Genomic DNA, 27,570 nt, shown 5'->3' with positions numbered 1-27,570 from the left:
ATTTGATTGTGTGAACAACTCTGTATGCATGTGTGGCTCCCTTTGTGCAATGAGGAATTCCTGAAAGCTAGGTTTTGGAACTGTTTTGAAAGTCAGATTTTCAAGTTTCCATAACATGCAAGGGTCTTCACAAGTACAGGAGACTTTTTCCATCATAGGCAGTCACTGAGGAATGCGTGGAGGGCAATGGCAATGGAGGGGGCACACCTAGTGCATGCATGCACACTCTCTTCTCCTTGCAGGTTGACTTAAGCCCTATTCAGAATGCCTTAATAGGGCTTAGGGCTAGTGTCAATCCAGAGGAACATTATGCCACACAACATAATTTCATTCTGGGATCCTGCCCGATTGGAAAAAAGCAGTACTGTAGTTCCACTTCTTCATTGAATTCACGTATGAATTCAACTAACAAAAACCTTTTGGTTTAATATTGTGTTAATGTCTTTCCAGGTTCATTTTAGCTGAAAAATACAGATAAATTGCAGCTGTTAATGGCTGCATCTAATGGGGAATTCTATATATCCACACATATATAATCATAGATATTAGGAAGGTATATGTTTTATCATCATAAGAATTAAGCATTGAATTGCAGGCCTGTTGGGGCTCTGAAGATTCAGGCTTATAGAAAACGCTAAAATCTTAGCATTTAATTCAGACCTGTAAGCAAGAAAACCTGTTGCAAACAGCAGCGGTCACAGGGACCTTCTGTTTTTTTGCTAAGACCCAGCCGGTACATGACTGGCTGAGATTAATTACTCTATTGTTTCGCATCAAGGAGAGTTTAACCTGTGAGAGAAGCTGTGATTGATGTAATAAGTAGGAATTGCCAATATTTGATTCTTGGGTAAAGCTATAATGCCATCTAGGGGAAAAGTCTGTAATAATTATTACATGTTTAATTAAGAGAAATAGTCAGATGTAATAATGATTTTTTTAAAATAACCCGGTGTATTATATTATATTTACAACTTTGTAAGTGTGTTTTCATTAAGAAAAAGGTACATCTGGGGTGGCCGGCCTGCCTCTATATTTCTGAGGCTAAAAAATACTAGTTAGCCAGAGTCATCCAGTCTTTTCCTTTGTCTGTGTGATTTCACAATGTAGCTCAGGGGTTTAAACAAAATCCTCTATGAGTTTTGTATTTTATAAGTAAGGAAATGGGATTTCTGAGAAAGTATAAGGACATAAGAACCCCCATGGCAAAGGAAAAGAACTGGGGGTGCTCATACATTCCCAAACACCCTGAGTTGAGGCAAACTTAACTCTAGGAACTTGTCCAAATATTTCAGGCATATCTGGGTCAGCCTGACTGATCAGGAACAATGGCATATGGAATGTACCAAGTATGCTTGAAAGCATATTCACAATAGTAACTGTTCCAACTAGTCCCAAAATTCATTAATCTTGAGAAACAGTAGGACAATGGTAACATTTATTATATGGACAAAATCTTGGAATCACCACTGGAGTTTCCTAATGCTTTCTGATTGGTTTGGAACAATTGTAGAGAGGAGTAACTGTGATGTTGGGCGTGCAGGAACTCATGAGATTGGTGAAATCATTGTCATATGCTCAGGGACAGCTCCAGGAATGCCGGGGCCCTTGGGCATCACCTTGCCCTGGGCCCCGGCATGTGTGTGCGTTTGTATTTGTGTTCGCGCGCGCAAGCACACAGCCCCTCCACCTGTCTGGTGTCTTTTACCATTGCCCTTAACGAAGATGGCGGCCGTGGTTTCCCTAAGGGGATGAAGCCTCCACCACCATCTTTGTTGATGGCACACATGTGTGCTATGCACGAGCATCTCTGCCATCAACTAAGATGGCGGCAGGGGCTTCAGTACCTTAGGGAAACTGCGGCCCCCAACTTCATTAAGGGCAACAGTAAAAGACAGCAGACAGGTAAGTGGGGAGACGTGGGGAACGTGGAGGGGTTGCGGATCACTGAAGGGGAGCAGAGGGGTGGCTGAGGGGCCCCCTGTAGCTCCAGGGGTCGTCAGGCCAGTGCCCAACCTGGCCGCCCTTTGGAACCAGCCCTGCACATGCTGTCACTATACTCTATAAAAGAGCTTGCACACAGTGTCTCAGTGCAGTCTCTCCTGGATGTTTCCAGGGGGCTGACCCTGCATGTGCATATGCATATGCTTGTAAAGAATAAAGGCCTACCTTTTTGCTTCAAGCCTGTGTCCTCAAGTATTTTTTTAAGGACCCCCAGCAAAAGATTCCAATGGAGAAAGAATTCTCCAACACATCCTTCACAGAAATGTTATTTAGGTGATATGGTATGGTATCCTATGCTGTGGTTAGTTCAAGATTCACCACTACCTTGGAGTGGGATGGCTATCACTAGGAGAGGGGTGGACATAAGTCCTGAATTTGTCTGTTCTCTGGAATAGACTCATGGAAGATTTCTATTTAGTTCTAATCAGAATGTATTTTCTCCTTCTAAATGTGTTTTCGATTTCAAAATATTGATAGCTTATTTTTAATGCTTGCTTGGAATGCAATGTACTAAGTTCATTTGGGCAACAGTCATGACATAAATAATCAAAGAGGCATCTATGCCATAATTGCATAGTCACATAGAATTAAGAAGCTTGGTGGTCTTCTGCTTCAACCCACTGCTCAATACAGGACTTACACGTTTCACTTGAATGAATACTACCCCTCTCATGGTTCTTAAAAGACTTCAGGATATCACAGTGGGAAGCTTTCAACTGCTGAGGGATTCAGTTCCTTTTTCTGCCCAGTGTATCAGAGGGGCTGTCTATATAGCTACATCTTGCATAATTAGTTTGCCATTTTGATTTGATTGATATTTGCCTTGGCATTTGTGGAAACTGTGTGCAATTTGTCCATTGGGTTGTGCATCAGCCACCATAATGAATTTTGAGTTAACACAGGTCTTGATCCTAATACCTCCTGCTATGTCTGCATTACTCCACCACCCCTTGTTAACAGCACAACCATAAGGTCTTATACTGCACAGCTTTTCTAGGGCAACTGTGACTTTGCAGCTGCATGCCTCAATTGCTTTGTACTGGCAACGAAGGGTGTACACCATACAGTGTACAGTATTATAGTTACCAGCCTTACTGTGTTGATGAAGAAAAACTTCCAAACACATAAGTACTCACTGACAAAGGTCAACAGCAGTCAAGCAATTACACAAAAGAGGGTCTCTTAACAAGGAAAATCACATAAGGATTATCATCCCAAGACTGCTTTTGCTCCCCACCCCACAAGAAATCTGATGTGGTATCACTAATGAGAGGACTTCATTTGAATCACACATTTATAATTCTAGAAGATTATGTATGTCCACATAGAACTTGGACTCCTAGTTCAAACAGAACCATGTGGACGGGGACTTATGCCGCATCCCGGGCCCATTCAGCTCGGTCCTGCGGCCCTCCATCACGGCAACAGATATGCTGGGAAAAGGAGTGGTGGAAGGAAACATGAATTTTATTTCCTTCTGCCATGCCAAGCCGGCACAGGCAGCAACCTCCGCTCCCAGCGGCTCCTGGGCACACTTGGATGTGGCTATCCCATCTACTGCCTCTGCTTCCACCAGCTTTGCTTCCGCCAGCCTCCCCTGAGCTGGATTGCTCTGTTAGACATTAAGTAACAATGAGTTTCAAAGTCTTTTTTTTTTAATAAGGGGACAACTTCACTAAACGAAGTGGCTCCAATATCTTGCTGATTAACACAATAACGCAATCCTATACATTTATATTCAGAAGTTCAATGAGACTTAATTCCATGCAAGTGTGCATACAATTACACCGAGTTCAGTAGGCATAAGGCGGCACACTTGCACTGAACTCATTGTGGCTTACTTCCGAGTAGGAATGGACCGCATTGCACATCTGTTTTTCTAGGGAAAATTCACAATTTCTATGTCCTTCAAAACAGTAATCAAGCAACAGTCAGAATATATAAAATAAGTTCTTGAAAATCCCTCTGCCTGATTTCAGGCGATTTCCCCCTCACACTGCAGTCCTGAAGAACTACTACCCACTTCACTTCAGAAGGGTTGCTCAACCCTCTCGGAGAGGCTTTTCAGAGGATACAGGGACTGTAGGGGAGAGGGGAAGATGAGAACACAAACAGTGATTGTGTGAGCTCCCTTCCACTAACAAAATAATTGGATACATGATTTGATCCTCAGCTTCCACAGGGCCACCATCTTAAATACCAATTTATCCTGTGTGTCAGATCGACAGAATATTGTAAGCCTTTATTCCCCCCAAAAAAGCATGAGCCATCATTTTCCTATATTTAAATAACTATTACATTTGATGTTTTAAAGTGTTTCAGAGCTTAATTTTAAGCAATATGTTTAATAAATATTGGTCATGCTTTAAAAGTAAGTAAATTTGTGTTTTCTTAAGAATTCTAAGTTGAATAAACATGTGAAATGGAAGCAATGCGTAGGATATTGAAGGCTTAAGCATACTGGAAATAAATACTGGAAATGAAGATTTTTTACATAATTGTACTTAGTTACATAGTTACCTTTAAACTATTTTATAAGTTTATTGAATAATCTAGAGTTAAATAAAATATTGAAACCCATGCCTGACGCAGAAAAGCTTTTTTTCCTATTGAGAGTAAAAGTTTTTTTCTGAAATGTCGATTCAGTTCTAAATTTCAAGCCTCCTGTAACTGTAGTAGTTGGAATATGGGACATCCTGTAATATTTCTTTGTAGTCATTTTAAATCCATAATACCATTTTTCAGGTGAGACTTACTATAATATAATTGGATTGAAGGCTGTCCTGCCCTCCACTCTCAGATTCAGACTTGGAGGCTCTGGAAGTCTTTTTCTTTAAAACTTCATAGCACCACTTAAAAGGACGTCGAGACATCGATCAAACTACAGGTTATACAGGTCACAGCAGCTTGCAAACACCTGAGCATGCATGCCTATACCACCTCAGATGTCGTTGCAACAGTTAGTCTCGACTCTAAGACCCTCTTAAATAGAATCTGGGTGTGAACTGTCTTGTGCGGGAACTGACTTTCAAACTAGGACTGGGCAAGGAAACAGTGGCTTCTACAGAGCTTTCTCTGTGGCAGCCCTTAAGTTGTGGAATCCCTTCCCTACAGAGGTGCATCTGCCACCTTCGCTATACAGTTTTCAGCAAATGCTAAAGACACACCTCTTTACCCTGGCCTTCGGCTCCTGAGATGTAAGTTTTCAGGACCCACCCTCTTCTTGTGACTGAAATGTGTTTTAATTCTTACTAATATTGTGTTTTAGATTTTGTAACCTGCCCTGGGACCTATTGGTGAAGGGCGAGCAGTAAATGGGCAGTTCCATCTGTTCATGCCTGTGCAACTTGCGAGACGTCCTTGGCAACGGAGGCAGGGTAGCATCTGCCTACTCACGCTCTAGCCCCTCCTTTTTAAGCACTTTGGCTGTAGCCAGTTAACCGGTGGTTGGCCTGGCAGGGATGGGAAGGACTCCCCCTCCAAGTATACTGGCTGCAACTGGTCCTCATCTTCCTGGAAAGGGGTGGGCAGAGGCTGACTTGACAGGGATGGGGAGAAGAGGCAAGGGCTTATCTCATTAATCCCTTCTGCAGGAGTTTTCCGCTTCAAATTCAAGCTGTCATCTGAGAACTCACGGCTCTTCCCATCCAGCCCCACAGCCTCCTCTTGATGACCGCTGGGGCTGTCCCTGGATCCTATTCCTCTTCGTTACAAACCACTTGCCAAGGGCTCACGACGGGACTCATGACAAAGGCTAATCTGTCATGGGAATTAAGACTTGGCCAGCTTCACACCAGGACGGAACAAAATATACCACCTTGGTTTCAACATTTCCATATAGAATATTCAATATTAAGAAGTTTCATATTAACCAATATAACAAATGGAAGAATGTCAAATGAGTCAATTCTCTTTGACACCTTAATTTAAAATGGGAATGAAATAGAAAGTTTTTTTCTAAGATTTATGGGTTGAATCTACAGAAGCACAAGCAGAAAACTTTTTGAATAGGGTTTCCTTGCCTTCCTCCCTACTGCAGACCACTATGGTGCCCCCAAATCCACTCCTGAGCATCAGTGGGACTCTCAGGAATAGCATGGAGCACAAAGAGCAGCACTGGGGAGTCAGGCTCTACTCTCTTCAGGTATCCCTGCCCAATTTCTGCTGACCCCCCCATTAGTACAGCTCCCCATACGACATATCTCATCATTTGGAAGGGTTTCAAAGCCTTAGGAGCAGCTTTTGGGGGCAGGAGCCTGCAATAAGGAGGAGGATGCATGAAAAGTCCACTATGCATGCAGCCTCCTGGTTGCACTACTTTGGAGTCAACTCATTGTTTACAAAGGTCTAAGAAAGGTAGTATTTGTAGCAACTTTAAGGAGAAATGGGAAAGAATTAAGAAATCATTCCTGAAAGTATTTAGCATGATTTTTTTACAAGTGGCCATGCTTTTCCACTGCATGTAGATATTATTTAATTAATTAATATTGTGCCTATCCTTCAAAAATGAGCCTACATATGAAAGTAGATTATAAAAGCCTTTATTACTGGTATTTGTCACCATATAATCTGCAAACATCTATAAAAATCAGTAATTGCTAGAAGCATAACCAACCAACTTACATTGTAGCAATATTACATTTTCCTTGGAAATAATAATGGGTGATTGGAATGTCAGTTGGCTGTATATACATTGCAGCCACTTGACCATTCTACCTAGTTATTTGAAAGACTCTGTACCGCAGGAGCACTATCAGTTAGTAAGGAACCTTTGACTCCATCTACTACTTCCATAAACAACTGTTTTAACATAAATATTGATAATGTGTTTTAATAGTTATAATTTTCTTGATATAACAAAAATACATGATTTTTAATTTATTTATATGCTGCTATCAATATACATGGCACAATAACAGAGAGAAAAGTCTCTGCCCCAAGGAGCTTACAATTTGACACAGGGAGAAGCAACAGGAGGAAAGGTGGAGGCAAAAGTAAAAGAGAAGAATATTTGTTTTATTCTATGTACTTAGGACTTGCTTTAGGAACTATGGAAGAAAGAAAAGGAGCATTTTTCATGGAAAAGAAAAAGGCAGCATCATTTAGGAGTTCTGAGAGAAAGCTCCAGGGAAAAGAAACAGCAAGAGAGAAAGAGCAGTCATCACAGGGGGCAAAGATCTGCAGATCGCAAAATATGGTGAAAGTGGATGAGTGAATATATAACATTAAGTTATGAAAAAAATTATGGTCATACCAGCTTTAGGGCTGATTTAAAACTAGTACTCAAATGCTTGATGGTTGAACTATTATTACTTATATCCTGTAGATTCTCAATGTAGCTTTAAGTGTCTTGTCCAAAACCAATATTAATTTATAATAGCATCATGCTAGCTCTCATTAAATTATTACAATCATAGATTCATATCTATTCCTATTTTCTGTTCCTATTAAAGTGTATTGTAATGAAATCAATATATAATTTTCAAAGTGAATGAAGTGAGAGCAAATGTACAAGTCATTTGAAAATGGATAGCAAAAATTAAAGCAAGTTGCTCCGCCACAGATCAGTTAAGGTTATTATCTACAGACTATTTCACAACAGTAAAATGTGCATGGCTAATACAGGTTTTCAATCAATGAGCAGATTTTCTAAACAAGACAATGCTTTTTTAAAATTCTTTTTACTCACTCCGACAGTGAATCAGTTATAGATGAAGTAAGCTCTGAGAATGTAATATAAACAAGATAAGGCTGTCAGCCCATATATGGCACTTCCTGCTTCAGTTTCTTTTATGGCTTTTCCTGTTCCCAACTGAAGCCTGACCCCTGTAATACTAGAATGAGGTATCTCTGTGTGAACTTAGAGATAGCCAAACAAGTGTGGGAAATTCCCAGGGTACCATGCCATGTATCCTGTCATCTGTTCTTTGTATCATGTCATTTCTCCTTCATTTATCCTACAAAAGGTAGGTGTCAAGACCCCTAATGGGCAAGTCTTCTGGGATTTGGTACCTCACCTTTCAGCGTACCGGTTAAAGCCAGGAATGTATATAACCTATGTAACTAAGAATTAAGTGTGTATGAAATAAACATTATTACTTATTGTGCTGTGAAGGCCCCATTATTTTGCTGATATCCGCAATCCTAAGAGAATCTTTGGCAGGATTTTTCTCATTTGATCTGCCCCTGTGGATATCTCCTATGTTCAGAAACAGTGTGCACTTAGGTTCGCACAACATTTGATAAGTTGAGCTCTGCAGGGCCACAAGGTTAAAAGGGAACTCGTGTGAACCCTCGAGCCTGTGCATTTCTAGAATGAAGTAGTCCAGACTATTTCACCAGTCACAGCTACTTTTCTTCTCCTGTTCATCTCACTGCTGCCAAATGGTTTCTTCCCCTTTCTGCCACTTTAATTATCCTACTGAGACTGGGAGACAGGCATCTGCGGTGGGTGCTCCCGGGTTACTTGGGCTCTGGCATCTTCATGAGTGTGTTTCAGGTTTGCCACCAAGCCTAACCATGATGAGACAGTAGTCTGCAGCTTTCAATCATGTGGATAATCCCAGTGTTATCACCCTGCCACAGGTCTGGGCTTGACTGCATCATCAGAGGTTACAGAGACCTGCTTCTTCCTCACACTGTACAGATACCATGCTTAATAAAAGCACATAATTGTACCTTCATCATACAAAAGATAGCCCTGGATACACACACACACATTTTTTTTACATTAAACAAGAGGCAATCTCACACACACTAGTCCTTTTCTCTTAACTGTTGCTTTGTTGAAGCCTATATGGCTCAAATACCTAATTAGTAATGTGCTTTTTCCAAACGCAGGAGTCTTAAATGAAGCTGTTGGTGTCCCTTTAGGACCTTAGTCTAAGGATATTTGCCACATTTTTTTAGGTTGAGAAGTAAATGCCTGCAGCACCACAGCAATATCACACATCATAATGTGATTGCAACCAGAGATAATCTTTAGTGTCATAATGGCAGAATCTTTTTAACACATTGGAGATACTAATATTAATTACTTAAATCCCATCATTCACTAGTGAAAAAATCCATCAGTATAGAAGACGTTATTTATTTTCTCTCAAGATGTAAGAAATTCTAGGGACAGCACTACCCAAATGCACCTTCCTTTGGAAGAGAGAGCATTGAAGACTTATGCAGTAAGTGGAACCAGAGCACAAGTTGAATCATGTTCCTATCGGGCAGCAGATCTGCTACCTCACATCAACCACAGGATGTTTTCAGCCTTTCACTCATAGCTTTCAGTCTTCCTCTGTCTCTGTTCCAAGAAATGCCAACATGCTGCTTCTGTACACACACACTTTTTCCCTCTGCCTTTCAATGGTGAGGCTTTGATGTGTCACTTTCCTGAAGCCTAATGGCTTTCCCACTGCAAGCACCCGAGAGAGATCTCTGTGTGAGAAACCAAAAGCATCTTCTAACAATTGCCTCCCATAAAGACATATCAATAGACATAAAGACTATTAACCAGCAATCTATGTAACAAACGGAATCATCAGTAGAAGCCACCCACTTCTAAGGGATAAAGTAAGAGCCTACAACTACCTAACCTTCCTGCCATGACACTGGTATCACCAGTAGCTGGGATAGAGTTAGATCTCCCAATCACAGCACACCTAACTGAAGCCATTTAACGTCTACCACTTTCTGCTAGAGAAAGTAGATACAGTTCAGTAGTTTGTAAGGATAGACAGACAGGGACAATTGTTTATATGCCTTCTTCCTGTAACCGATATCAGGAATCCTGACACACTGGGCTTGTAATATCTGTGCAGCATCCAGGAAAGATGAGTGTACCAGAAGTCCAGGATGACTAGGACCTATTACTATGCAACATGTATCTTGTAGAGCAGTGGTTACCAGCCTGGGGTCCGTGACCCTTAGAGGGGCCAGGAAATCATCCTGGGGGGTCATGAAGAGCCACAAGAGGGTTTTAAAAAAAAAGACTTCAGGACAGCTAAAACGAACTGAGCAAGTGTGAGCTACTTTCATTCCTGGCTCCTCACTCCCCCCCCCCAGGAAACCAGCTACTCATTGCTCTTCCTGGGTTCCCAGTTCCTTAAGCCCTTATGGAGAAGGGTAGCCCCAGCCTTTGCACGCTGTCTGGACTGGTGGTGGCATCAGCAGCAATAGGAGGAAAGCCGGACATGGCGGCCAACATGTACTGAGTAGGAGGGATGTGTGTATGTGTGTGGGTCCTCTGGCCTTCTCACAATCTCTTCCCACAACTCACCAGATTCCTGCAATGTGAAGGAAACAGAAAGAAGTATGCAACAGTGGTGGCACACTCTTCCATCCTCATGCATTATCCTGTAGTCCCACAAAGGCCATTACCAGACTAAGGGGAAGGTGGTGGTGATGGGGGAGAGGGAGAGAAAAGAAGATGGGGAGGTCACTCCTCACCCCTTTGCCTCAGAAAGAGAGGGGGAGAAAGAGGTGGTGGTTGCGGATTCCACCTTGCGCTCACCAACTACTTCCCTCTTCTCCGTCCCATGGAACACCCTCCCTTTAGTGTAAAGAGACAGAAGGGGGGAGTGAGGGAAAGGAGTGGAGGTCTCACTGCCATCACAGGTCACTCCAAGAAAGGAAGCACCTAGAATTGACATGTAGCCCACTTTACTCCAACCCTCCCTCCCCCTGCCCTCATGTCCCAAGTGCTCTCCCTCCCATTTATTTATAACATTTATACCCCACCTTTCTTTTCATGATAGAAATGCAAGGCGGCTTACATATGGTTCCCAAGCGGTCTCCCATCCAGGTACTGACCAGACCTGACTCTGCTTAGCTTCAGCAAGGAGCTGGCCTTATGTGCATTCAGACCATGTGGCTGCTCTTCTTCATTCTTCCAGCCGCTGCCACCTCTTACTTGCTGACCTCTTTTGATCCACTGAACCACTCCCCCACCCACAACTTGACAAGCCTTTCCTCCCTCTAACCATGCCTGCTCCCTTCATGACTTCTACCTCTCTTTTTCTTCTCTCTCTGACCACTCATGCTTCCCTCCAACCCTGGTGCCCAAGCTTACTCCTATTTTTATTTTGCCTATAGGCTTGCGTGAACCATGTGTTTAAATTTATTATATATTTATTGTGCTTTAACTTCCTGCCAGGCAGCTTTTTTCTCTTTCTTCTGCCTCTGTTCCTCCATCTGCATGCAAATCATGGTGATGGCCAGAGTGGCAGCAGCAGGAGGAACAATAATTAACATGTGGGGACATGAAATTTTTTGAGGTTACAGAGGGGGTCCTGTACTCATAAAGGTTGGGAACCACTGTTGTAGAGTGGTTAAAATGCTTCAGATTTGCATCCAGAAGTTCAACCAAATTTCTTACAGAATGAATTTAAAAAGCACAGAATGCGGCAGTAGTAATTCTAACACAGAAATCCTGTCAACATAATGTGCTGCAAAATTACATATATGTGGACCCATCAAAAGGAAGATGGATTCATGCCACTAAGGAATTGAATGTTAAAGAAGTTATTCAATATTCTGAAAAGATATGGATGCTTAAATTATAAAGCAATTATCCATTTCCATCTAATTCATCTTTCTACACTCTTCATCTATTAAACCACCAGTTTAAAACTAGGAAGTTTTCAACATACTCCAGAACTACTATCTGGCACCAAAAAAGCAAAACTGTTTGAAACATATAAAGTATCAAGCTATGTATAAAAATTAATGTGCAGATTTCTCATTCAATTTTTTCTTTTGTTTCTCACTTCTCTTGGTTATTTGCCCTGCTCACAATACTTCAGAAAATAAGGGTTCAGATCAACCACGCAGGGCCTTCTCTCAGTCCCACCAACGAAAACAGCTAGGTTGGTGGGGATTAGAGAGAGGGCATTCTCAGTGGCAGCCCCCACTCTCTGGAACTCCCTCCCGTTTGATCTTCGCCATGCCCCTTCCCTGGATACATTCCGCCAGGCCTTAAAAACCTGGCTCTTTGGACAGGCCTTTGGGATCTCCGGCGTAGGCTAATTTTTCTATGACTGTTTAAAATTGGTTCTATACTGTTGACTGCATTGTATTTTATTCTGTATTTATATTGTATATTATTTTGTATTTTATGGAATTTCAATATGTACGTCGCCTAGAGTGACTTCGGTCAAATAGGCGACACAAAAATTAAATTTTATTATTATTATTATTTAGATGTGCTTTATTTGACATTTAAACCTTGAGAGGAAATGCCACTTTTGTTATATCTTATCCTTAAAAGAATACAGGCGAAGACATTTTGGATTAAGGCGCTAAAACTCTAAAGGAAACTAATTCAGTATAACCCCAGAAATAAGAACGTTAGTAAAACCTTCTGGCCTGTCTAGTCCAGCAACCTTTCCTCTCAGTGGCCAACCAGTTGCCAATGGAAAGCCCACAAGCAGGACTTGAGTGCAACAGCACTCTCCTTTCCTGTGGTTTCCACCAACTGATATTCAGAAGCATACCACCTCCGACTATGGAGACAGAGCATAGACATCATGGCTAGTAGCCACTGACAGACTTAAACCTCCATGGATTTGTCTATCCTCTTTAAAGCTATTCATGTTGGCAGCTAGCACTGTCTCTTGTAGGAGTGAACGGCATAATTTAACTATGTGCTGTGTGAAGGAATACTTTCTTTTGCCTGTCCTGAATCTCCCAACATTCCATTCCATTGGATTGCCGAGCTCTAGTGTTATGAGAAAGGGAGAAAAACTTTCCTCTATCTACTTTCTCCATGCCATGCATAATTTTATACACTCCTATCATGTCATCTCCTATTTGCCTTTTCTCTAAACTAAAAAGCCCCAAATGTTACTTTCTTTTTAACAATTCAGATTGAGATTGTTCCTTCTATTTGCCTTTAATAGCACGACTAACAGGCAGTTTTAGCTTACATCTGAAAGCCACGATGCAATTTACTAGGCCAACATATGAATTAACCATTTGCTTATGCACAGAGCCTTTTTACTCCTCCCTTCGCCAGACAAGACACTATTAAAGCAGGAAGCCTCTAACTAGCCATAGTTTGTAGTTTGTACGAACTGGGAAACTATGGCTGTTAGCTTCAGAATAAACCAGAATATTAAAGCAACTTCAAATTACTGCTTAGTGACATGGCTTGTTCCAACGTTGGTAACCATAGTTCCACATTTTGAACAAAACAAGAAACTGTTGTTAATTCAACGCTTTCCGGTTTATTTGCTCATACCACAAAGGAAGGAGCAAAAGGCCTATGTGCGCATGCAAAAGGCTTATTAAGTTGAGATATGATCATCCAAATGCAACTCCAAGATATGCTCATGTCAGCTTGGTCCTGCATGCCCATTTTATCAGGCCCTCCCTGCTAAAATCTCAGGATGCTATTTAACTCACGGGGGATCTGGATTCAGCTCAACAGTGAATGGATAAATTGGCAGCAACAAGACAAAACCGCTGCATATTATTCATGTGGTTGTATAAACCATGTCAAAGTTGTTTTCCAAATAATTTTTCACCATAGTGGAAGCCTGGATGTATTTTTAATAAAGAAAAAATGTTTCACATACCAAAATAAGAGTGTTAATAATAACATTAGAGTAATAACAATAATAAACTTTTCCACAACCTTGTTATTAAATAAAAAGCGACTATACTGTTTTTCCAAAAAATGGCTAAGTAAACCAATTACACTAGATGCTGCAGCCTAAACCTGGCAGCCCTGGTAGTCAGGGTTGGCTTCAGGTTTCTGGGGACCCATGGGCAGACTATCAGGGGGCCCTTCTTCTTCTCATAATGTCTTCTCATGATGTGTCCAAAGTATGGTAACCTCAGTTTCATCATTTTAGCTTCTAGTGATAGTTCTGGTTTAATTTGTTCTAACACCCAATTATTTATCTTTTTCACAGTCCATGGTATCTGCAAAGCTCTCCTCCAATACCACATTTCAAATGAGTTGATTTTTCTCTTATCCGCTTTTTTCACTGTCCAACTTTCACATCCAGACATAGAGATCGGGAATACCATGGTCTGAATGATCCTGACTTTAGTGTTCAGTGATACATCTTTGCATTTGAGGATCTTTTCTAGTTCTCTCATAGCTTCCCTCCCCAGTCCTAGCCTTCTTCTGATTTCTTGACTATTGTCTCCATTTTGGTTAATGACTGTGCCGAGGTATTAATAATCCTTGACAAGTTCAATGTCCTCATTGTCAACTTTAAAGTTGCATAAATCTTCTGTTGTCATTACTTTAGTCTTTTTGACATTCAGCTGTAGTCCTGCTTTTGTGCTTTCCTCTTTAACTTTCATCAGCATTCGTTTCAAATCATTACTGGTTTCTGCTAGTAGTATGGTATCGATCGTTACTGGTTTCTGCTAGTAGTAGTATGGTATCGTCTGCATATCTGAAATTATTGATATTTCTCCCTCCAATTTTCACACCTCCTTCATCTTGGTCCAATCCCACTTTCAGTATGATATGTTCTGTGTATAGATTAAATGAATAGGGTGATAAAATACACCCCTGTCTCGCATCCTTTCAATTGGGAACCAATCGGTTTCTCCATATTCTGTCAATAGGCAGGGAGTTCCAAAGCATAGGAGCTGCCACACTAAAGGATTGATTTCTTACAAGAGCAGAACAAGTACCATGTGGCACCCATAACATAGAAAGCACGCCTTGAACTTGGACTGGTAGCAAATCGGCAACAAGTGCAGATTTCAGAGCAGAGGTATTATGTGCTCGCAGGGTCTCACTAGTGTCAGTAGTCGTACCACACCATTCTGCACTAACTTCAGCTGCCAGGTCAGGTTGTGTTGCATGGAGAGCTCTGTAACTCTGCCTGACCGGTTGCCAGGATTCTTTTAGTTTGGGTTTTTGATTAGGAATCTTGACTGGCTGTGGGATGCTAAGGTTTCTGCCTTACTCACAGAAATCTTGTTGTGGTTAGTATGGTATCGCATTTAGGAAATCATCACTGTCTTTGTTTTTGTTTTTTCTATTTGCATTTCATTTACCTCTGTCCTCACTCCCTTACATCCATCGAAGCAACAACAGTGGTTCCATGATCAACCCCCTTAAACCTATGGACGATGCACCTTGTTGGTTACATGTCAGTTTATTTCTTACCCAATAGTGGTAAAAGAGAATTCACATACTGGGAAGCGTGGCTGCAATTGCTGTCGTTCCGAAGCTACTGCCTGTGAAGGTAGACCAAACCATGTGTATTTTTTCTCTGTAAATTATTACTCACTAGAATTGGATTAGCTGTTAAAGTGAGTTTATAGCAGACAACAGGGTAGGCAGGAAAGGATAGAGAATTTTTTTACTCTTACTCATTTCTCAAACCTCTTTCTGAAGTGATAGATCGAAATTTAGAGCAGCCACATTAAAAGGTAAGCAGGCCATTCCAGACAGGGGGTTGCCAACCCTGCTTTGATATTTATATTGTTGCAGAGGATCCCTAGTCAAGGCTTACCAACAGCACGATCCTAACCATATCTACTCAGAAGTAAGTCCTATTGAGATCTATGAGGCTTAGCTCCTTAGTAAGTGTGGTTAGAATTGCAGCCTTCAGGGGTATCCATACTCCTGAGTCTCCCATCTAACCTCTGAACATTAGGCTCCCTACTTCCTCCAATGGCCTTCAGGCAACTGGACTGGCCTGAGGGCATTTAAACCCTTTTCGCCAGAAGCAAGTAGGCTAGATTAAATGTTCCAGGCTCCATCTTTTAGCTAATATTTCTATCTTAATTTCCAATCAGAGAAATGTTTTTGTTTGAATAGCATGCTCCAAACAACTGTAGTTGAGGCTTAATATATCATGCTTAATAACATCACTAGGGCCCGCCCCTGAAATCTCAGGAGTTGGGAAATTTCTGACAAGGCAACCTTACCCTGGATCCCTCACTGCTGCCACTAAGTCCCTGCTGCTTGCCTTGCAGCACAGCACACCATACAAGGAAGCCTTCTCTTCCTCCTTTGCTCCTTCATGATCTAGCTCGGAGAATACCACAGAGATTAGGAGGCAACTAGCCTAGACATTCTCTTCAACATGGGCACTAAGTGAGTCAGTGGCCAAGTTGAGGAGACCCTCCCAGGCTCAGACTTTCATCTCTATCATATTAACCCCTCAATTTCCCCTCCTCCTTCATGAATCAGATAAAAAGTGAAGCTAGCAGGGGGAAAACACTTCCTGTCCATTGGAATAGGATGGGGTCAGCAACAAGCAGCAGATCCCATTCCACTGGAGCCAGTGAGGGGCCCCACCTGGGCCACTGGTAGTCTATGTTTGGTCCTTAGCCTACCAACTTATAGCATAATTAGATTCTTTTGCCGCTGTTGCAATTCTGTATTTGCCAACACCTTATCATGACTGTAGGCTTTCTGTTGCCCACTTCAATTATTATGCAGAAGAAACACATAGTCATAGAAATACACATAGAGATACTGAGAAGGAAAAGTTTTCACCCATGCAGCACTCTACAATTTTTGCTTAGTAGTAAGGACAGTCCTGGGGGTTGAGCAGTGTGCTGGAGCTTGTGGAACACAAACAAGGAAAACCTTATGGCAGAAGTTTTCCCCACAACTGGCTCTACTAGGCACTGAAGAGGTTTACTCTGGCTCCCAATACACACATTTGCAGGGATGGGGTTAAGCACCAAAATAAAAATAAGCATCTCAATGTAGGATTAACCAGTTGTATTTCATCTGAATTACCCAAATTTAGGTCTATAAAATTTTAACCAGCCACCTTCCTTTGACTCCCAAATTCAATGCATTCTGTTTTTTCTTTGCTTTCTCTTATGAACATGAATTTAAAAGACAGCTAGACATGGAGGCACGTAACAACAAGCAGTTGAATACTCTCCCCTCTCTTTGGTCTCACTGATATGTAAAATCCTATGTTTTGTTTCAGAATTTTAGATACCACACTTCTCCCCTTTTCTTCAATTATCTGATCCCTCAAATATAAAGTTGTGGTTTTGAAAGTTTTGTAGCAAACTAGTTTTGAGAGCTATAGAATAAAACTACTCAACAATCATAATAATAATATGCTCTTAAATTACTATGATTTCTCCTATGCCAGATGGACTGATGTGAACTCATTTTGTACAATAAAATAAGAAGAGGACAAAAACAATGGTTTCACCATAGCAATACGTCCTTGCTGAGCATAAGTATCTACCTGCAGAAAGCAGGTACAATCCAAGTATGTATGTATAAATAATTAAGGCTGCAATCCCGTTCCGTGCCTGGTAATTCCGGGCAAAGGGGCGAGTTTGCGGCCACAGCCGAAGCCAGGCCGCCATCGGGTGCGTGTGTGTGCACGCGGCGTGCCAGCGCGCCATTGTGACATGCAGGAAGGAGGCAGGGCGGCTGAAGGCCATTTAAGGCCACTCCACCAGCCTCCCGCCCTCCTTTGAATTTTGGCGGCAAGGCCTGCAGAGCAGTGAGGCCTTGCAGCGGTGGTGGCTGTGGCGAGGTGCAGGGAGCCTTCCGGCGACCCGCGGGAGGCTTTCCAGCCGGGGCGAGAGCCTTTGATGTGCCAGGAGGCCTTTGATGTGCCGGCCTTGTGGCGGCGGCTGCGACGGGGCGCAGGAAGCCTTCCGGCCACGGCGACAGGTCCGCGGTGCGGGGGAGAGGCCAGTGAGGCCGACACTGAGCCTCAGGCCCAGACAAACTACGCTGGGGGGAGGAGCACTAGCCGAGGACCCGACCGACAGGTAGCCGACGCCGCAGCACGACGACGACGACGAGGAAGAGGAGGTGGTAGCCGCTGCCTACCGGCCAACCATCTCCTCGCCGCGGAGTGAAGGTACCATTGTGTTGGGCTGCCGGGGCCTTGCGGCCTGCAGCTCACCAAGCCCGGCATGGTGTAGTACTTAGGGAGGCCTTGGGGCTTCTGTTTAGGTACGGGCCCCCGAAGCGTCCTCAACCCCCGTGGTATGTGGTGGGTGACTGTGGCTGGCCGAGGGACGGGCGCTTGACCCTCAGGGTGTGTCCTCGGGGTGTCTTAACACGGATTAGCCAATCCCTTACGTGCCGTGCTGGGTGGAAAAGTGGATTTTTCCTTCTCCACCCCGCCGTCCTTTCTTCTTTACCTTCTGTGCTTCCTGCTGAAGTGCGTGGCTCTAATCGACCTTTGTGATTATGACGATGGAGTCAAGAACTGGGAGTCAGTTTTTGGGGTCCCAAGCTGTGCCTGTGCGACATCAGACTGCTCCTTGGTGGTTCCTACTTGGGGCGCCTAGCACTGTTGTTCTTCTGGGCTCTATGTAAATTCAGTTTGCTTAAAAGGCTTGGAGATCTTAAACCTGCTTGTCAGGGTTGAGGAAAGGAGGGACCTCCTTAAATCCGGAAATGCTGTGAGTTCTTTTTCAAGGTAGCTTTTGAGGCTATGAACAGCCAAGAGACTGCCGTCAGGTTAGTTAAGCTGGTTTCTTGGTACTGCAGAAATGAAAGCGTATTTGCTTTCTCTTACAAAATTGCCCTGCACACAAAGAGGCCCAGCTTGAGTCAATGTAAATACACAAATAAATCTAACGCTTCTTAGTTGCTAGGTTCTTTTAATAAATATAGAAGATGGGTAGGCCTGTGCCTATTTTAAAAGCTTGAGTATTGCAACACTAAATATTGAGGTTGAGGATTATTCATAGGATTCTTTATACAGAGTGATTGCCCCTTTCTTAAATTAACTAATTTGATAAATTTTAGGTTATCCCACTAGAGAACACACACAAATTGGTGCAAGATGTTCTGTAAAAATACAGTGTACCTATAGATATGTACACATTGGTACTTTTTAATGGGATTTGCATAGAGTGATAAGTTTTGTTCACTCTACAGCTGATTTATTTTGGATCTTGTAAATTTGGAGTTACTGAAACTGGTATTACCAAATAGTATTGGGTATAAAGTGCCATACAAGTTTTGCTTCTTAATAAAATGTAGTTATTTAACATGACATTTATGCACAAAACGGTAGCAAGAGAAGTGAACATATATGGTTTATAAATACCACAAGGGAGAGAGGTGGTATATTAAATTGGCAAGTTTGCAATCTGATCTAGCTTGTATCAACTGATTCAGTTCTATAAAAAAGTATTCTGTATTTGGGTTGTATTACAGAATTGTAAAGACATAATAAGCTTTTGTGTAGAGAGGTACAGAACATCAGAAGCTTCCCGTTAGGTCTTCTGTGGCCTTGGGATATGTTTCCTTTTTAACCATAAAGTACATGAATCAACCATGCAAAGGGAACTCATCCCCCCTTTTCACTGTCAAGAATATATGAACCTTTCCATCAGTTAAGTCCCATAAACCTCTGTTCTAAACCCCATTTAATCTGTGATATTCTGAGTAAACACACATAGGATTCTGCTGTATGCGTGCAATCACGTGCACCCTTCCAGGGGAAGAAGTTACGATACACTCGGGGATTTTCTCATAAGTAAGTATGCATAGAATTGGTCCAATTCATATTTCTCTGAGTAAATTATTTAAACATAATGGAATTAATCACATGCAAGCTGCACATTTGCTTGCATCTTCTCTTTAGCTAGTTTACAAACTGGTCTGTAGATAAGGTGCCCACCTTTTTTTTTTTTTTTACAGGCCTCTAGTCCTGTGCTTTAAAGAGTCATTTGATCTGCAGACATTAGAAGATGACATTGCTTAACTCCATGCCATCTAATAACTGCTGAATACGAACCTGCTATTAAAGGCCAGGGCTCCTCAAAGGAGCGGGAAGCAGCCCCCAGCAGAGGCTGCTCGAGAAAAGTGTCCCTTCCCAGCTACGCTCGAGGGCTATGGACCTTGCTTGCAGACTGCCCAGTTATGGGGAGACTCATTTATGATGTGGTTTTTCTTTATTATGCGGTTTTCCGGATCCTATGGACGCACTGGTCCAGGGGACAGTTGATGAAGACATACAGTTGGGCAGGGTTATTGGCCCCTTCCCATCATCCCCTACCTCTGCTCTCTCAGTGCCCCCCCCGTATAGTGCCCAAAGTGGCAGTGGGCAAAGACTACCTGATTCAGCATCCGTCATACAAGTGGGGTCAGTCAGTGATGCCTTATGGGCAAGTGTGGCAGCTAATCTGCCTGCATTGCCGGCTGTTACACACGGTGGATTTTGAGCTGCTGAGTTTTGCCCTTTAAGTCAACTATGCAGCAGAGCATTACCTAGGGGCTGCTGTATTCTTGCATGGAGCACTTTAGCCCCTTCTTGGAAGGGACAGTCAGGAGACAAGAGGGCTCAGAAGCAGTGGGGCACTACTTTCATGATTTACAGTTCACGGGTAGGGCAGACTTTGGGTGCATGTTAGCACCTGATGGCACAGTTTATAGCGTAGCTATGAACTGGGGGGTTCCTTTGGCAGCTGGGGAAAGGGAAGATCCTGCCCCAGTGTTCACCTTCCAGGGTATGAAGACTGACTTTTGGACCCAGGGCTGCAGGCTGCCCTGGAAAAGCTTGAACTGTTGCAGATCAAGATCCTGCAGTTTTCAGGGGCTGAGGAAGGTGTTTGCTTCCTGCCCTTCAGGTGTTGGGGGCCTTCTACGGTGGGGGTTATGGTGCCATAACAGGGATTTCACAGCCTTACCACAAGTTCAAAGTTTTTGGCTGCCTTATGCACCAACCTGTGGTGTGGCCCCCACCTTTCCTGCGGCGTGTCAATGGTGTTTCAGTTAGAGGAAGGACCGACTCAGCTAGTCCCATACCGCATACTGGGAGATGGGGGAAGGGAGTCAGAGATGGCCATATGCCTGCTGCCCCAGCATGCTCACCAGCTATCAGAGGGCAGGAGGGGATTCCTGGGAGTTAGGGGCTGGCAGGGGCTATGCAAAGTGTGGCCTATTCCTATGAATCACATGCTGGAATTCATCACAGACGGTAGGAGTGTAGCTTGTCTGTCAGTGTGTCGCAAGGTAGGCTGGCAGGGGGCCTTTAGGACCATTCAGATGTCTTGGGATATGTCATGTGCTGGCCAGCTGGCCCATGCACACCCCCATACCCCTTATCCTCATCCTCCATGTTCACCTGACCCACCAGGGATTGTTGATCAGGGAGGTGCCCTGTGACCATCATGCTTCAAAGCTCAGCAGTTGCATGTAGTGGCCCTCACACTTAATTTGGAGCCTTCCGGATGGGGGGGGCGAGGGTGTTTGGGGGCCAGGTCAGACTTCCAGGCAGACCAGGGGTACAAGAGTCAGTCCACATTATTTTACCCTCCCCCTGGACTGGACACTTCCCCATGACGGCGTCATAGTGTTTTTGGCCTGAAGCTACAGGCCTGGTTGCCTGATATTCAGGGGGAAGGATCTTCCCTTATAAAGTTTCAGTCTAGTGTCTCAGTGCCCGGGAGCAGACCCATGGGGGTTTGAGGGACATGCTCCTCCGGAATGGGGGTTGCCTACCCGGCAATGGAATTGCCTACCTGGAACGGTCTATTTGGTTTTGGTATATGCAGGTGCACGCCGTCAGGAGGTGGAAGTAGGGGGCGCATGGAATACATTCACCCCGGGGGCGAGTCTGAAGGTCCGGGACCCAACTATTCACGATTGTTTCTGTTTTGGCAGGTTGCTGGACGGGGATGGAGCAGATGCGCAGCCTACTCTGCAGCCATGGCATGATCTCATAGGCTGGCCTTGGGGCCACAAACGCACATTGGTTCACAGCTGGGCCTCTGATGGTGGGCCACGGTTTGGTGGCTGGGCCGACAGAGTATGCGCTGGAATGGTCTCCTACCCATGTCGTTCCAGCAGGGTTCAGGGCGGAAGGTTCTGCAGGTGGTGGTCATTCCCCTGGGTGGGAATTACCTTGGTTACTGAAGGGCAAGACATGTGAGGACATGCAGTGAGGCCTCGGTAGCCTCGGGTCGTCTGCTGTGGTCAGACAGGAAGGGCAAGGCCCTCAGTGGCAGGCATGTGAGGACATGCAGTTGAGGCCTCGGTAGCCTCGGGTCGTCTGCTGTGGTCAGACATGGAGGGCAAGGCCCTCAGTGGCAGGCATGTGAGGACATGCAGTTGAGGCCTCGGTAGCCTTGGGTCGTCTGCTGTGGTCAGACATGGAAGGCAAGGCCCTCAGTGGCAGGCATGCGTGGACATGCAGTTTGTGGGGTAACAATGGCATCTTCCTGATGAACCTGCAGAGGTTATTGGGTGTGGGGTAAAGGGAGACTAAGCAGAGGCTTGTCCCCCTTTTGTGGCAAAGAAGTGCAGGAAAAGGTTTAAAGGGAAAGGGCAGCTAGGTGACACCTTTAGGCACCTTTGGGGGCGATTGGCGGTCCGGGGGCCTGCAGCTCAGGGCTATACGGCCCAGGGGGCAGAACACGTGCCGCCTTTGGGGCCAACGTGCCTCATCCGCTCGGAGTTTCACGGCTCCGGGGGGCGGTGATGCGGGTTGGACCCCCTACACATCTTCAGGGTGTGGCTTGAACTGGGGTCTGGCACAGGGCAGCCCCGGGCTCAGGCAAGGTTTAGTCGCCCTATGGCTGCAAGCAGGCTTTGCCTGGATCATCAGAATGCTCCCGCACTTGATTTCCCCTCTGCAGGTTCATTATTCTAATTCATTCCGTTTAATAAAGTGGCCCATGATTTAACCCAATGAATGGTGTTTGTGTTTTATTTCGGCAATAGGCCGCAATCCAATACACACTTACCTGGGAGTTAAGTCCAACTGAACCCAATGGAGCTTACTTTGAGTAGATACATACTGGATTGCAGCTTGTAGAAACATCAGTATGTAATATGTCTATGATACAGTAATTGGAAAGGCAATTTTGATTAATAATTATTGTGCCATCCCAGCATGCTGAAAACTATTCTTAATTATTTTAACATAGAAGAAAAAGACGTATGTTTGTATACACTGATCATTCAATATTTTTAAAAAATAGCCTAATTTATATTTCCTCCTTAAACTATTACTACTTCCTTTGATGACTATTATGGCATTAATTTAAAATACCAAAACTAGTGTTCATATGTTAGCAACAATGCAGCCCATTTCCTTTTCCCCAATTTAAATAATTCTGGTGACCATATATAATTATCCTGTTTTTTCCCTGCATCTATGCTCTGATTGTTGATCATACTTTATAAAATACTTGTGTAACATAATAATCATTCCCAGCTATTTATCAATATAAACAGTTAGACAGTTATTTATGAAAAAGGAAAAATGTTCTAAAATACTGAACAGAATAAAGTGGGGAAGAAAAGGGAGAACAACCTAATGAGTATTACCAAACTGCTCTTTGTATTAGAAAGCAAGAACATAGGATGTGAAGAAGCACAAACATCTGACAATTGTGGGGCATTTGCTATAATAATGCAAATAGGTGAGAGAAGTAGTATAGGATTGGTGTATTAGCTGATGATATCACAAATACTCTGAACAAGAACAAAGAATGGCTCTTTTCTGTAGTTCCCAAGGGCAACAGACATATGAGGGTGGAGGTGTTCTGAAAGGAACCAGCCTTGGTTGTAGGAGAAAAGCACTAGATACCTGTGCAAGCATATCTGCCTGCTCATCCAAGGAACATTATGACAGACTTGCCCCAGCACAAGTAGTCAGGTCTATTACCTCACAGCACTCAGTAGACTTACACCACACTACTGCAGCAGCAGCAAAAGCTACACCTGGTGGAATTCTCCCTTTTATGCAACATATATGGGAACCGAAACCCTCTAATGATTTTGACCCAGCAATCCTAGATATAAGTGCTGTAGAACTTCTGAACACACTCTTAGAGTAAGAATAATAGATTTATCAGGATGTATTAGATTTATAAATCTTTACAGCAATACATTTAGTTAATTTTGAATTCATTATAAAATGTGTACTGCCTTCAAGTCAGTTCCAACTTATGGCGACCCTATAGGGTTTTTCATGAGGCTGAGAGGCAGTGACTGGCCCAAGGTCACCCAGTGAGCTTCATGGCTATGTGGGGATTCGAACCCTGGTCTCCCAGGTCGTAGTCCAACACTTTAACCACTACTAGCTCTAGCCTTATAATTTTGTTCCCATTTATTTATATGGTTGTAGGTTAAATACATATGTTAAGGGGAATATAAATTGAGTTGTCAATGTGCACAATAACTGGGCCTCATGGAGAATGTGCACATGAATCTTCCATGAAGCAGGAATTTAGCACATTTCCCAGTCAATATACAAAATCTCCAACAGGCTTTGGGGACTGTGCATATATCGCCTGAATTTGGTATATTCTCTGGCCGTTACACATAATCTCCAACTGGTCTTGGGAAATGTACATATATCAACTGCATTTTGCACATTCTCTGGTCAGAATAGTGTCCAAGAAACATGCCTGTTGGGGATTATGCATATTATTATTATTATTATTATTTATTACCCGGCCTTCATCCTGAGGTCCCAGGTGGGTTACAACAATTTAAAATACAGAATTAAAAACAACTTAAAATCACAACATCACAAAAAATAAGGTGGGTCCTAAAAATAATCATCTCAGGTGTCAAAGGCCAGGGTAAACAGGTAAATCTTCAGCTTTCATTGAAAACTGTACAGTGAAGTTGCAAGATGCACCTCTGTGTGTGGGCAGTGTCATAGCTTAGGGGCTGCAACAGAAAATGCCCTCTCCCAGGCCACCCCACTCCTAAGTTTCTGAGGGTGGTGGAACTACCAAGAAGGCCCTTCTGTTAATCTCAATGCCCAAGAGGTTCTGTGGTCTTTTGTTTAGGGCTTTCAGCACTAACATGAATACCTTGAATTGTGCCCAAATTAGCTGGAGAATGCACAAAAATTAGCCAAGATATGCACATTCCCCAAAGCCTGTTGGGGATTATGCATAATGGCTACAAAATGTACAAAACTCAGGCAACGTATACAGATTTCTCAGGGCTTGCTGGAGATTATGTATATTCACAGGGAAATGTGCACAATTCCCTCTTCATGAAAGGTTAATGTGCACATTCTCCATGAGGCCTAATGAAAGTGCACAGCAGCCAGTTATTAGGCAGGTTAACTGCTCAATTTACCTTCCCCTTAACATGTACACAGAAAGCCAGCAGATATGAAAAGGTTTCATCAAAGGCTAATATTGTTAAACAAACCATGTATTTGTTTTATACTAACCTAAAAAGAGAACACTGTGCTAAACTGAAATTTAGTTTCTGCTACATGGTCAAACAAACTAAGAGTCATTTAGATTTAATATGAAAATAATGTCTCCGTCTCCTAACAAAACAAATGTATTCCATGTAAATATGCAGCTTCAGTTCTACATTAATGGTAAAATCTAGCAAATCTTCAGTAGGTTTTCTGCAAACAGCAACTTTGCCTTCTGACTAAAAGAAATAAGCCTTCAGAATAAAAAAATATTAGATACGACCTCAGATACACAAAACTAACATATTTGATATAAGGGCAATGTGGCATTTTCTAAACCACAATTTATTATCTAGATCTGGAAAAAAGAGTGTTGCTTTAACCAAATGCTGGCAAATTATACTATGCCATAAGCAGAAAAGCCCAATATACACTGGAATCTACTCTAATACATAAATGATTTTTTAAAGCCTTTGAGAGGTTAATAGCTGAAGGCAATACTCAAAGGTACATAGGCATCACTAGGCTAGTGGGAAAATTCATATATTGTGTTGCTGCATAGGAGCCAAAGGGATATGCCACCTTGGGACATGTATGATAGTTGCAGTCATTGAAGCTAAAGTACATAAGATTTGCCTTACGGGACAGACTAAGGCCCCTCTAGCCTAGCTTTCTATTTTCGACACACGGACATCCAAAGGTCTTTGGAAATTCTCAAGCAAGGCATGAAGGTAACATTCATCTCATTTTATTTGTCCCCAGCATTTAGTACTCCAAATACCTCTGGACATGGAAGTTCCATTAACTGTCATGACTAATAGCCATAAATAGACCTATTCTTGTATTTATATCATGCTTCATAAGCCAGTAGCTATCACCACATCTTGTGGTAGCACATTAAACAGCTTCTCTATTTTCAAATAGAATATAAATTCCTCATTTTAAATGTTCATAATATGTAGGCAAATCTCAAAATATCCTGCATAATGGTTTCAAAACGTATATTTGGCAATAAAAAGCACTAGTCTGACATGTCTTGTCTCATGGGTTCCATTTTTTGTGTGGCCAACACTACGATTACATTCCAGCTTTTAATAAATGCTCCCCTCATTCCTTAGGAACGTTTTGCAAGAAATCTGCACACACAGATCATCATGTGTGATTGTGCTATCTGTGTGAAATTCACCTTGTGTACACATGTTGGGCAGCTGCAATCAGCTGTAACCTCCTAGCACCTGTACACCCAGCCAAATATGCACATGTAAAATAGTGGCACGTGACAATCTACAGGCAGGTCTGATGCTTCCCCCTCCACACACACACACATTGAAGTTCTTTGCATTCAGAGAATGAGTAAAGCTGGGGAGGTGGCCCTTCTGTGCTCCTTCACCGCATAGGAAACCCACCCGTTCATACACTGCAGGTGGCATTCCACATCGGCATAATGATATTAGGGTCATCCCCGTTGGCTCCGCTGCAGCCCAGTGGGCGCCAAGGCAGCTGGCAAGCGTGTCTTCCACCATCCTTTTGAGCCTATGGGCGTTCTCGCCAATCACTAGACTCGACATTCAACCTTGGGGTGGGTGGTGTTTTGTTGTTTTGGTTTTTTTGGACCCTCTGTCAATCCGGGGGTGGGGAGATGTTTTGACACCAATTCTGACACTTTGCAGTTGGGGGAAGGGAGGAATAGCACCTTACCAGTCCGTGTGAGGTTCATCGATAACCAGCAGCAGCTTGAACTTTTTGGCTGCCGCTGAGGAAGACGAGCCCGCGTCCACCAAGCCCGCCGAGGCTGCCGTCTGCTTCACAGCATTGGAGAGGGAACTGAAGAAGCTGCTGCCAACCGACTGCTGCTGCTGTGGCGGCTGGGGTGGTGGCGCCGCCGCCGGCTGCGGCTGCCTGCGTTCCGAGGCCGGAGAAGCCGAGGCCGGAGCCGCCGAGGGAGAGGAAGACGGCGCAGCCGGCGGAGGAGGCTGTTGGGGCTCTGGCCGCTGCAGGTCGGTCATGTAGCCATTGGGCAGGTTGGCGATGAAGCTGCTGTCCGAGAGCCTGCGCCGCAGAAAGTTCATCATTTGGCCGCCAAGGGAGAAGAGAGCACTGGCCGACGACGGGGACAAGCAGGCAAGAAGCGACAGAAGGAGAGAAGGCTGGCGGGCTTTGCGTTCTACACGCCGCCTCGCTAGCTCGCGCAGGCAAGGAAAAGGCTGCCTGCCTGCCTCTGCTAGAGCGCTGGAACCCTCGGCGGCGGCTTCTACTGCTGCTACTTCCACGATTGTCCCGCCCTCCCGTCTCTAGGTGGCAGCCGCCCAAGCCTGCTGCTTTGCTGTGAATACGAACGGGCAGAGGCGGCGCCGAGCTGCTTAGTTCACGGGATTAAGGGGGACACTGAACGTGGACAACGGCGACGCTCTCGGGTTCAGCTCTAATTTCGGCGGGAAATCCTTCGGTCTTCCCTCCTGCTCCTCCTCAGCGCACA

The 27,570-nt window shown here is 43.7% G+C and overlaps 1 protein-coding gene across 1 annotated transcript in view; it reads right to left on the bottom strand.

Annotated features, from left to right (window-relative positions):
- The window catches only part of SYN2 (synapsin II), a 376,832-nt gene extending 349,469 nt beyond the window's left edge, over positions 1-27,363 (bottom strand). The window contains exon 1 of the mRNA XM_061621995.1: positions 26,793-27,363. Within this exon, the coding sequence (XP_061477979.1) occupies positions 26,793-27,166 (374 nt within the window). The 5' untranslated portion in view covers positions 27,167-27,363. The remainder of the gene's footprint in view (positions 1-26,792) is intronic.
- Positions 27,364-27,570: the final 207 nt, after the last annotated feature.

The sequence above is a fragment of the Rhineura floridana genome, chromosome 3 (assembly GCF_030035675.1).
Source record: "Rhineura floridana isolate rRhiFlo1 chromosome 3, rRhiFlo1.hap2, whole genome shotgun sequence".
Lineage (NCBI taxonomy): Eukaryota > Metazoa > Chordata > Lepidosauria > Squamata > Rhineuridae > Rhineura > Rhineura floridana.
This window is presented reverse-complemented; position numbering and strand designations above follow the sequence as displayed.